At 47.5% G+C, this 12428-nt stretch overlaps 1 protein-coding gene across 1 annotated transcript in view; it reads right to left on the reverse strand.

The window, feature by feature from the left end:
* ABCA13 (ATP binding cassette subfamily A member 13) overlaps nt 1-12428 on the reverse strand; it is a 357421-nt gene that overhangs the window by 336824 nt on the left and 8169 nt on the right. Inside the window, exon 4 of the mRNA XM_057304334.1 lies at nt 420-574. Coding sequence (XP_057160317.1) covers nt 420-574 — 155 coding nt within the window. The remainder of the gene's footprint in view (nt 1-419; nt 575-12428) is intronic.

Consider the following 12428-nt stretch of genomic DNA (forward strand, 5'->3'; position numbering starts at 1 on the left):
TACCTTAATAAAGAGCTTTAAAAAAGAGAGAAAAAAAAAAAAGCAAGCTAATTCTCAAGGACCTTGAAGCATCACTAACATTGAAAGACCGATCCAACTCGACCAGAAGGAGGGAGAAGGAATCAGGAGAACGTGCGTGTGTGCACGTGCTGCAGAGACCGCAAGGACGGCGAGCGGCCCCTCCGAAGGTTGCACCTGCTCCGGCCCCTTCCCGGGCGGGAGGTGGTAGGCATACGGCCTCGCAAGCAGTGCCACGTGCTGGGCCTCACGCACGGAGGGCGCGGCTCTTTCCAAGCCCCACAATCCCACAACCTGGTACCAAAAGGCAAACTAACGCATCAACAGGATCTTAAGGACTTTCTGGGCGCTCCGCCTCCGTGGGCCCCGCTCAGCCCGAGTCCAGGTAGAGACTGACTTGCCTGGAGCCTTGGATCTTCTTGCCCACAGTTCCTGTAGGATTTTTGCCTTGTCCAAGATTTCCCAAAGTTCCTCGGCAAGGTCCTGGATCTCTTCCAGGAAGGCCAGGTCCTTGACCTTCTCGTGCCGACCAGCTGCAGCCCGGAACCTAGACGAACTTCAGAGAAGTGGAATGAATATCACAGGGACGCCCCGCACAGGATCCCATTTCTTGGGCGTTTCTAAGGTTCTCGAGACCCAGCGCCAACGTGCTCTCAACTAACCTGGCCTACCCTGCAGAGCCCTCTCTCCGTGACCTTGATCTGGAAGGGAAATGATCACTTTACAAAAATCTCCGCCAACTGGAAATTAGAATGTTGTCCTCAATCTATCATCTGTGACGCTCAACCACTCTATCTGTGTGTTAGCTCCACGTGTCTGGTTTACTCAGCACTTGTCGCATTGCACATCCTAGGAGAGGTGCTGGGAACGTGACCCCGTGACCAGCCCGGGCCCTGCGTGCAGAGGACATAGGTGGGAGGCGACAGGTGTGTCTTCAGACAGTGGTCCAGAGAGAAGCTGCCAGAACGACAGTGGGGTGAGGAGCTGGGGAGGGAAGGGGAAGGTCTGTGTCCAGGGGTCGCTTAGGCAGGACTGAGGGGAGGCTACACCTCCTCCCTGGGCCTCTCGGGCTGAAATCTGAATCACGAAGCGGCCAGCCACAGAAAGACTGGGGGCCAGCCACAGAAACACTGGGGGCCGGGGCTGTGCTGGCAGAGGGAGCAGGTGCAAAGGGAAGGACCCCGCGTGGGCACCAGAGCAGGGGGGGCTGGGACAGGCTTCGCCAGGGACAACGGGGTCTCCTTTCAATTCCAGAAGAGCCCTCTGACTGTGGGGTGCAGGCAGGGTTCAGGAGGACAGGATGGAAGGGACCAGGCTTTGGAGAAAGAAAGAGATGGACAGACTCACATCCTCTGGAAGTAGACTGAGAGGACCTTGAATGAACTTCTGGGGCGTGTGATGCCACACCCCTTTTATTCTCTATATTTCTGAGGCTTCGACCCCTGGGCCTTGCTGACTGCTGCCCCCAGAGGGACAGCCCCTTCCAGGGTGACCCAATTCCGAGACAGCAAAGAGCTCGCCAGGTGGTGATTTCCACGTCTGCACATCTTGCACACTTGATAGGACAAATCCCAGGCATGAAGACAGGGGTTTTGGGGAGAGGGAAGGACGCAGGACATCCAGGGTAGTGGTGGGAGGGGGGTCTCCACCCCAAGACAGCAGGACAGCTGTGCAGGGCAGACGTGGGGGTGTCCCTGAGGCCCACATTCCCGATGCCGCGTGGACACCAGGACAGAGGCCAGAGAGCCCTTTCCCAGGGTGGCAGGGGTGTCTGCAGTCAGGAGGGGGTCCAAGGCGGGCTGGATATTCAAGCCTCTGTCCCATTTTCGATGGCGATGTTCACTGTTTTCTTTACTGGGGTTTTAAAGATAGCATCCCTTCCCTTTGTCACATGTGGGAGAAACACGCGGTTGGTTTTCTAGTTGCCTTTGATTTTGTTTAGCTTTGAGTAATCTCACCGCTAGCAGACAACAGACGTAAACTACAGAAGCAATATCGTCCGTCAGAGCAGTGACCTCAGAGGAAAATACCAGGACCCATCCCAGGAGACCAGTCACCTGTATAATCATACGTGCTTCTGGAGGAGGGTCCCCTGGCCTTTGCCAGCAGGGGTGGTCGGAGCGGCGCGAGCAGAGGGACCGCTGGGACGCCAGTGGGGATCTGTAACCCCCATCTGAAACCCAGGCCTCCCAGCGGTCCAGACCCTGGTGTGCGTGGACCCACCCCGTGTGTGGGAGAACGCACGCCGTGCGATTCTACTCGGAAAATGAGGGCAAACTGCTATCCTATCCTCCGCTTACCTTTACATATCTCACCTATGGAGGGAAGGTGATTTTTTTTTTACTAGTAAATAAGAGAGAACCTTCGTGCCACCTTTGGAATCCACACAGGCCATTCTGTCTACAGAGGGTCTCAAATTCAGTTTTGAACCTAGTTTTAATCAGTAAGACACAGCACATTTAAAATAAAATAGGAAATTATTTCAGAAGCCGCCAGGAGCGTATTGAAGTGACCAGCTGTCCAATCCCAGGCAGCACGTCCAAGAGAAAAAAGCAATTAAAACTGGGGGACATTTTTCCGGACTAGGAAGTGGCAGAGCTCATTAGGATTTGTTCGCTCCCAATTCCTGTACTTTACAAATTAAAGAACACAGTGACCACGAAGCAACAGTTGTCACAGGTAAACCTGCCCTGAGATAATGACCAGGCTGTGTGACCCCTCCCTCGGTCACGGTCATTTAACCTTAATGAGGTCAGAACAGAGCCAACCAACACTGACAGATGGATAAAGCCAATTCAGGGCCTTTCGGGTCAGAGCCCACTTAGACACATAGAAATGAGGCCCAGGGGTGCCTGGGTGGCACAGCGGTTGACCGTCTGCCTTTGGCTCAGGGCGTGATCCCGGCGTTACAGGATCGAGCCCCACGTCGAGCTCCTCCACTGTGAGCCTGCTTCTTCCTCTCCCACTCCGCCTGCTGTGTTCCCTCTCTCGCTGGCTGTCTCTATCTCTGTCAAATAAATAAATAAAATCTTAAAAAAAAAAAGAAATGAGGCCCAGAGAGTCGAAGTGGGTTTGCTGGAAGCGAGTGCAGTGACACGGCTAAGCCAGGGCCAGACCCACCCAGCCATGCATTGACTGTCACCTGTCACCTACACCCCACAGAAACCTCACCTGTTAAAGGGTGCCCTTCACCCCCAAGGGGTCAGAATTCCAAAAGCACAAGAAAGCCCTTATTATTTCTGTATAAAGGATTAAGAGACCCCTGGAAGCTCTAACCGGAGCCCGTCAAACTAGCACATTACAGAAATTGCTGTAATTCAAGGCAAATTTCCCTGTAATGACGAACTGGTTATGTGTTCTTTTTCTTTTTTTTTTGAAGCCTTTTTTTAAAGGTTTTATTTATTTATTTGAGAGAGAAAGAGAGTATGAGCAGGCGGAGCAGTAGAGGGAGAAGCCGACTCCCCGCTGAGCAGGGAGCCCGATGTGGGACTCGATCCCAGGGTCCTGGGATCATGACCTGAGCCCAACACTTAACCAACTGAGCCACCCAGGTGCCCCTAAGATTTTCTTTTTAAGTAATCTCTGCACCCAACATGGGGCTCAAACTCACAACCCCAAGGTCAAGAGTCGCACGCTCCACCCGCTAAGCCAGCCGGGCACCCCTGTCCGTTCTTTTTCTAATTATTATTTCAAAACTACCTCGATTGTCCATAAAACGGGATTAGGAACTATTACTAACAGGAGAAATGTTTACAGCGGAAAAAATACACAGAAAATCCCAGATTAAATATTGATGTGTGTGTGCTCGAGAGTGTGTGCAGGTGTGAGAGAGAGACAGAGAGAGAGTGGCCCAGGGAAATCCCAGAACTGTAACAGGATTGGGGTGGACAGCAATTTCCACCTTCCTGAGTCCAGGTGTGTCTTTGGTCTGTTACCAAGGAATGCTGGAACCTTGCAAAGTATAGAATGCTGTAAGGGGCGGCGGGATCAGGACACATAAGAAAAGGCCACTTGCAAAAGAATCAGAAAAAAAAGAAAAGAAAAAAGGCCACTTGCCAACACCCTCTCAGAGGACCAGGAACCAAGGAACAGCTGTAGTAAGACACCCGCGTTCCTAGCAAAGGGCCTCAGGATCTCAGAAGCGGGAGGAGTGCTCAGGCCCACCCCTCAGTTTCCCCACTGAGGGTTCCCCTGGGTTCAGAGTGTTTCTCAAGCACTGTCTCCCTTGAAAAATCCTCTTTACTACATTTTTTTTTCCAAGTAGGCTCCACACCCAGTGTGGAACACGGAGCTCGAACTCATGACCCTGAGATCATAGCCTGAACTGAGATCAAGAGTGGGATGCTTGGGGCGCCTGGGTGGATCAGTCGTTAAGCGTCTGCCTTCGGCTCAGGGCATGATCCTGGTACTCTGGGATCGAGCCCCACATCAGGCTCCTCCGCTGGGAACCTGCTTCTTCCTCTCCCACTCCCCCTGCTTGTGTTCCCTCTATCGCTGGCTGTCTCTCTCTCTGTCAAATAAATAAATAAAATACTAAAAAAAAAAAAAAAGAGTGGGATGCTTGACCGACTGAGCCACACAGGCATCCCGGAAAATCCTCTTTAAAACAGGACCCTAATATTATCCCCCTAACAGGGTTGGTGGGGGGTCAGCAGCGGGAAGGTGTGTAAGGCCTCAGCCCAGAGTCCAGCACCCAGCTGTGTGTAAATAAGAATGACGGGCAGAGCTAAGCCACCTGACTCTGGGATAGGACTCGTTTTCAAGGTAAGAGCTGCAGGGACAGGCAAGCAAGATAAAGGAATATAGTAAGTGTTTCTATCACCAACTGTGTGATTTTTCCTTACCAGTTCACAAATAAGACCAAAGGTTCTTACAGAATTAGAATGATTTCTTAGGACAACCAGATCCAGAGGCGCCTGGGTGGCTCAGTCAGTTGAGCATCTGCCTTCGGCTCAGGTCGTGATCTCAGGGTCCTGGGTCAGGGTCCTCGCTCAGTGGGGAGCTTGTTTCTCCCTCTATCCCTCCCCCCTGCTCGTGATCTCTCTCTCACTCGTGATCTCTCTCTCTGTCTCAAATAAATAAAATCTTAAAAAAGAAAGAAAGAAGAAAGAAAGAAAGAAAGAAAGAAAGAAAGAAAGAAAGAAAGAAAGAGAGAAAGAGAGAAAGACAACTAGATCCAAAGGCAAAAGTAATTCTAGGAACACTGCTTTGGGTTGCTCTCATCCTATTGTATTTCCCGGGGGTTAGAGAAGAAATATGTGGAAGTTGCCTGTGTGGCCGCGAGCCACTCTCCCTCACTAGGGCAGGGCAGGTGCTTGCAAGGCCAGCCCTGAACTTGTCATGGTCTGGGCTAGAAAGGAGGGGCCAAGTCTGAGGCACCCCCACCTGAGGACAGAAGAGCAAGAAATCTTCTCTCTGTTTCAGTCTCTTCCAAAAATTAATGCCGACTCCAGACCACATGTGTTGGTGGTGAGTGATGTAGGGACGTGAATCTCGGTCCCCAGCACATTCTGGGTTCCCCCTGCTTGCTTCGCACCCGAGATTCCTCCCTGGCCCCTGAGATGTAGAGGTCATATCCTGTTTTCCGGGTTTGCTGGAGAGACCAGAACTCAGTCCGTAGTCAGACTTCTGGTGAGGGATACAGGTCCCGAGTGACAGAATGAGGACCTCGCAAAACACAGTTAGAAAACCAACAGTTTGGGGCACCTGGATGGCTCAGTGGGTTGAACAGCTGCCTTTGGCTCAGGGTCCTGGGATCAAGTCCCACATCGGACTTCCTGCTCAGCATGGAACCTACTCCTCCCTCTCCCTCTGCTTCTCCTTTCACTTGTACGCTCTCTCTCTCTCTGTCAAATAAAAAAATCTTAAAAAAAAAAAATAATGAATGAACAGTCGGCACACTCAACAAGATGGATGGAACTTAAGAGCATTATGTTCCATGAAAAACAACAAACCAATCTTCTAAAGTTACATTCTGTACAGTTCAACTTACGTAACCTTACATAAATTTATCTACATTCTGCATAATTATACATAATATAACTTACATACAATTATATCTGCAAAGGAGAAGAGTATGGAAGCACAGAACACACTAGAACTTGCTGGGGACAAGATGAGGATGGAGGGGTGACCACGGCTACACAGGGAGAGCATGGGCATCGTCTGGGCATTGATCAAACCAATACAAGATATTGACGGAACACAATCAAGATATATATGGATTGTGATGGTGGTTACGTGAACCTATACAGAGGTCAAACTGTATAGCAATACACACCCCCCACACACCCCCACACAAATGAGTGGGTGTAAAACTGATGAAAACAGAATAAGACCTATGGTCTACTTCACAATGGTACCAATGTCCATTTCCTGGTTTTGATGTCATCCTAGAGTTATAGAGGATGTCACTACTTGAGGAAACTGAACTCAATAAACCATTTTACAACTTCTTCAGGTCTATAATCATTTCAAGATGAAAGTTAAAAAATAAAGTCAAAAAATAAATGACAAACTCAGGTGAGAATATTTACAACTAATATGACGACTTATGTACAACTCCTTAACATGTAAAGAGCCTCTGGATATCAAGAAGAAAAACAGTGAATCAAGAGGAAAGAAACAGACAAAGGACATGAATAAACATTTCATAGGAAAATAAGTATAAATTGTACATGGAGATATAGAAATAGGTTCAACATCCCCATAATAAGAAAAAAGCAAATAAAACTGCACTGATGTATCGTTTCTCATCAGTTTCTTGACAGAAACGTAGAAGTTCAACCAGACCTTTCCTGGTCTCTGCATGGGGAAAAAGCTATCCTCACATCTTGGAAGACAGAATGCAGAATATTATAATACTCATAAAGGAGCATTTGGAAAACACCATCAAAATTAAAAATGTATTCATCTCTTGGGGCACCTGGGCAGCTCAGTGGGTTAAGCGTCTGCCCTCAGCTCAGCTCATGATCTCAGGGTCCTGGGATCAAGTCCCGCATCAGGCTCCTTGCTCAGTGGGGAGTCTGCTTCTCCCTCTCCCTCTGTCCCTCCACCTGCTTGTGCTCTCTCTCTCAAATAAATAAATAAAGTCTTTAAAAAAAAATGTATTCCTCTCTTGCCTTGCAATTCTGCTTCTAGAAATCACTTCTACAGATACACATACACAACTATGAAACGGCCAAAGTCAGTAGAAAAATATAGCAAAATGCTAGCGTTAATAAGTCAATAGTGCAGGAAGTGAAATGAAAAATACTCCATTTACATATAAAAGGCAACAAAGAGGAAAACCAGGGTGAGAAGAGACAATAAAAGCAGAAAGCAAGCGCCAAGACGTAACTCCAATATATTAAATATAAACAGTCCATACATTAAACAGCAAAGATTGTCGGACTGGATAATAAAGCAGGAACCAACTATATGCTGTATAAACTGTAAATTGTTTAAGACACAGACAGCCAAAAAGTTAAACGATGGGAAAAGATCTATCATGAGACACTAAGCCAAAGAAAACTGCAACGTCTACATAAATATCCAGCATGGCAGACTTCAAAACATGGATATAACCGGGGAGAACGAGATTCCATATCCTTCTAGAATATATGGTGTATTATGCAAATCAGTTGTTGCATATATGATAAAACACATTCTATGCATAATATATGTCACTGTACAGCATCGTTAGCTCACGTGAAACGAGTCAATGAGTCCGAACGTGTGTGCGCTGACACCAGAGCTTGGAAGTAAATGGAGCAAAAACCAAGAGAACTGAACAGAAAAAGAGAAAACTCTACAATCATGATTGGAGACTTCGGTGCCTTTCTTGTTAATTTATGAAACAAGCGGACAGAAAATCAGTAAAGATGTTGAAGACCCGCGCAACATCCCACCCGCCAGCAGAAGGCAAATCGTTTCTTTGGGCTGATGTTAAATATTCATCAAAGGAGAGCATAGGCTACGGCCATAATACGAGCCTCAACAAAGTTAGAGACCTCAATCACGTAGCGTTCTCTGACCACAGAGGAATTACACATAAATTAGTAATCAAAAGATTTAAGGATTAATCTTCAAATATTTAGAAATAAAGTCTCTGACCTACAAAGAACCCACCCATCAAAGAAGAACCCACCGTGGCATTCAGTTAATACTTTGAACGTACTGAAAATGAAAATACATCATATCGACATTTATGATGGCGTAAAGCAGTGCCCAGAAATACGAAGCTTTAATCTTTACATTAGAAAAGGTCTAAAATCAGTGATCTAAAGTTGAACAGAGACAAAGTAGGTAAACAAGAACACATTACACTTTCTAAGTAAAAGAAAGAAAAAGCATCCAGGCAAGAAAAGCAAGAAGTAAAATGGTATTTCTGGATGGCATGATCGTGTATGCGAAAAATCCTAAGAGATATATTACAAAGCCACTAGCAGCGATTGTCCCCATTAAAAATTTTTTAAACAGGGTCACCTGGGTGGCTCAGTCAGTTAAGGGAACAACGCTTGACCTCAGGGTCGTGAGTTCAAGCTCCACATTGGGCATGGAGACTACTTTAAAAAATAATAATAAGATGGCCAAGTTCAAGTTCATCAAGATCATGCACCATCAGGGAAACGTAAATCAAAGCCACAAAGAGACGTCACTTCACACCCACCCGGGTGGCTACACTCTAAGCACCGGGGAGAATGTGGATCGACTAAACCGTCATACACTGCAGCTCGGTGGGGGGAGAGGGGAAGCCATCCTGGAAACAAGGAGTTTCTTGAAACATTAAATACAGAGTCACCATCTGACCTCCCATAGACATGAACTTGTGTACCCATGTTCATAGCAGTGTAACTCACAACAGCCAAAATGTAGAAACAACTCAAAGGACCATCAGCTTACGAACAGATGAACGGACTGTAGGTCAGCTGCACGACGGAATACAGTCCCGAAAGTGAATGAAGGGACTGACACTTGCCGCCTGCGACGAACCTTCGAGATGTCACTTGAGGTTGAAGAAGCCAGTTACGAAAACACCCATAAATTGCCTAATTCCGTCTCTGAGATCTCCAGAGCACTCAAATCTCTAGAGCCAGAAAGCAGGTTAGTGGATATGTAGGCTAGGAGTCGGGGAGATGGGGAGAAAATGGGAGTAAATGTTAATGGATGCAGGTGGTTTGGTTTTTTTGTCTTTTGCAGTTTTTTTGGAATGATGAAAAATGTTCTAAAATAGTGGTGATCGTTGCACAACTCTGTGAATACAGTACAAACTACTGAATTGCACGCCTTAATTAAGGGTCGATGATATGGTATGTGAATTAACTCTCTAGAAGGCTTTATTTTCAATGTAATTCGATCAAAATCCCAGCAGGGTTTTTTGGTAAGAATAAACAAGCTGATTTTAAAGTTTACACAGGGGATGCCTGGGTGGCTCAGTTGGTTAAGTGTCTGCCTTCAGCTCAAGTCATGATCCCAGGGTCTCGGGATCAAGTCCCACATCGGGCTCCCTGCTCAGCGGGGAGTCTGCTTCTCCCTCTGCCTGCTGCTCCCCGTTTGTGCTCTCTCTCTCTCTGACAAATAAATAAATAAAATAAAGTTTACATGGAAATTCAAGAGCTAGAAGAGGTAAAATAATTTTGAAAACATAATAAAGATGAAGGTCTTCTATCGCCCGATTTTGAGACTTTCTCTACAGCGATGGTTACTGAGGACATTTGCCCGAGGGAAGTCACAGGATCACTAAAATAGGAGAGCACAGGAACGCAACTACCGTGTGATTATCGGATTAAACTGGCTCTCAACAAAGGAACCAACATAGTTTAATGGGCATAGGATCGTCTGTTCAACAAACCCTACTAACACAACTGAGCTCCCATAAGCAGATAAAGCCCAACGCAGGCCCCACGTCACGTGCAAAAATTAACTCAAACTGGATCGTGCACCTTAACAAAAACCTAAGCAAAAACCTCTAAAAGAAGAAAACCTTCTTTCCTCTAGGAGGACGTCTTCAAGACCTCCAACGACGTAAAACAACACAAAAAGCACAAACCAAACCGAACCAAACCAAAACAAAAAAGCATCTGCTGTTCTTCCAAAGACAGGTCAGAAACAGGAAGAAAATATTCATGATACCTCTTTCTGATAAAAGACTTGTATCCAGAACATGTAAAGAACTCTAAGAGTTCAATAAAAACAAAGCTTAAAATTCAGTGATGAGTTGTAAAAAGATTTGACCAAACACTTCACACACGCAAAGTTCACATGGCCAATAAATACATGAAAAGATAATTCACCATCTCTCTTACGGTTCCAAGACCCAATTCCAACGTGGGGAGCGCCCCCCTCCACAACAGCAAGCAATTGTCAGACACCAGCAGGCTGTCCAAGGATCCAACTCACTTCTGACACCATCTACCCAGAGACAGCGCCAGATCCCCCCACACACACACCCCACGAAGGGCTCAGTCCCCCAGAACCATCCAACCTCTCTCCAGACGCCAGCCCGGGCTGCTGTCCGTGCTCCTGACCGACCGGCTGCACGCTGGAGGCTCCAACGCTCCCCTCCGTAGGGTTGATTAATTAGCTAGGATGACTTCTAGAACTCAGGGAAACACATTTACCAGTTTACTAAAGGATATGAGGAAGGATGCAAATCAACAGTTAGACGGAAGCGCTGCCCCAGGGGAGCTCTGGGGAGGGGGCACAGGGCTCTCATGCCTCCCCAGGCACCACGGTCCCCAAGCTCCACGTGTGCTCACCAACCCGGAAGCTCTCTAACCCCATCCTTTTGGCTTTTCATGAAGGCCCCCTTACAAGCACAAGGTTGATTAAATCATGGGCCATTGGTTGATTGAACCTTGAGCCTCTCACCCCTCCTGGGAAGTGGGGGGCGGGGCAGGAAGCGGAGCCTGAAAGTTCCACCCCTCTAATCAGCAGGTTAGTTCCCCCGACAACCAGTACCCACCCCACCCCCAGCCCCGGGGAGGGGTCCGAGATTCACCATCATTAACATAACAAAGACATGAGTGCTAAATTCTGAGCACTTAGGAAATGCCCAGGGATTTGGGGGCGGTGAGCCAGAAACCCAGAAACCGGGGATGAAGACCAAACACCAAAAGGAATATTCACTCAGAACACATACCTATTTCTTATAAATCATGATATGGTCACATCATTCACGATTAGAGAAATACAATCAAAACTACACTCAGATAACACGACTCCCCATGAGAATGGCCAAAAGTAAGGAGACACCAAACACCAAGTTTTGGCAAAACGTGGAGCCCCTGGATCCCTCGTACACCGACGTGAGGAGTGGAACATTGCACAAACGTTTTGGGAAACAGTGTGGAAAAGTGTTATGAAGCTCAATACCCACGAAACACCTATCCCAGCAACTCCACTCTCTACAAAGACATTTTCTGCAAATTTACAGCGGGGTTCTTCCTAAGTAGTCGCAACTGGAGATAATGGCACGCCCATCCGTGAGCGGTGAGTACGTAAACAGGATGGCACGTGTCTACACCGTGCAGTGTGCCCCCCACAGACAGACTTCCCGTCTGCCTGGTGAACTCCCTGCCCCTGAGTTCGTCTGCTGTGTGGCTTGTCTCGTGTTCTGCTCTGCGAGCCGTGTAAGAAGCCAAGTTCAGCACGTGCTGAAATGTCCCTGAGTTTGGAATCCCGAACCCACTTTATAATTATGTTACCCTTGTTTTAGGACTGAATAGAGCCTCCATCGTGCGGAAACACGACCCCTGGGTGCACCTGCACGGTGCATGCTTACATCCTGAAACATTTTGCTGGGTGAACCATGCCAGACAGCAAAGATATATCTTGTGCATGAAGTTCTTAAAAAGACAAACCTGAATCTAGTCGGGACAGCAGCAAGCAGGTACGTTGTTCCTGGGTCTGTAAGGGCGGGGGCGGGTTGGCCTGGGAGGGGGCGCAGAGCACTGGGGGGTAATGGAAACCTTCTCCAGCCCCATCACCGTGGCAGCTGCCTAGCTAAACCAACACGCCAAAGCTCACCGGATACTTACTTATTATTGATCATTGTATAGATCGGTGCTGGGTTTTGAAAGTTAATTGTATTTCCAGTGCACGAGGGAAACTCAATGACAGGGCGTAACTTTTAAAAAGATGCCATTTGCAATAACAACAAAAAATACACGGTAAGTAGGAAGAAGTTTGAGGAAAGGTATCCATGGCCTTCGCGGGGAAAATATCAGCGAGCCACGTGGAGAGGTGCTCATCGCGATCGTGGGATTCCACGCGACGCCCATCAAAATCCCAGCAGAATTTTCTCGCTGACCTTGACGACGAGTTTGTAAAATGAATAAGGACGCACCAAGACTTCCCTACAGGAGAAAAGCAGGGTAGGAGGGTTTGCCCTGTCAGACATGAACACGCTGGAGAGCTCCAGGAAGAAA

The sequence above is a fragment of the Ursus arctos genome, unplaced genomic scaffold, assembly GCF_023065955.2.
Source record: "Ursus arctos isolate Adak ecotype North America unplaced genomic scaffold, UrsArc2.0 scaffold_3, whole genome shotgun sequence".
Classification (NCBI taxonomy): Eukaryota; Metazoa; Chordata; class Mammalia; order Carnivora; family Ursidae; genus Ursus; species Ursus arctos.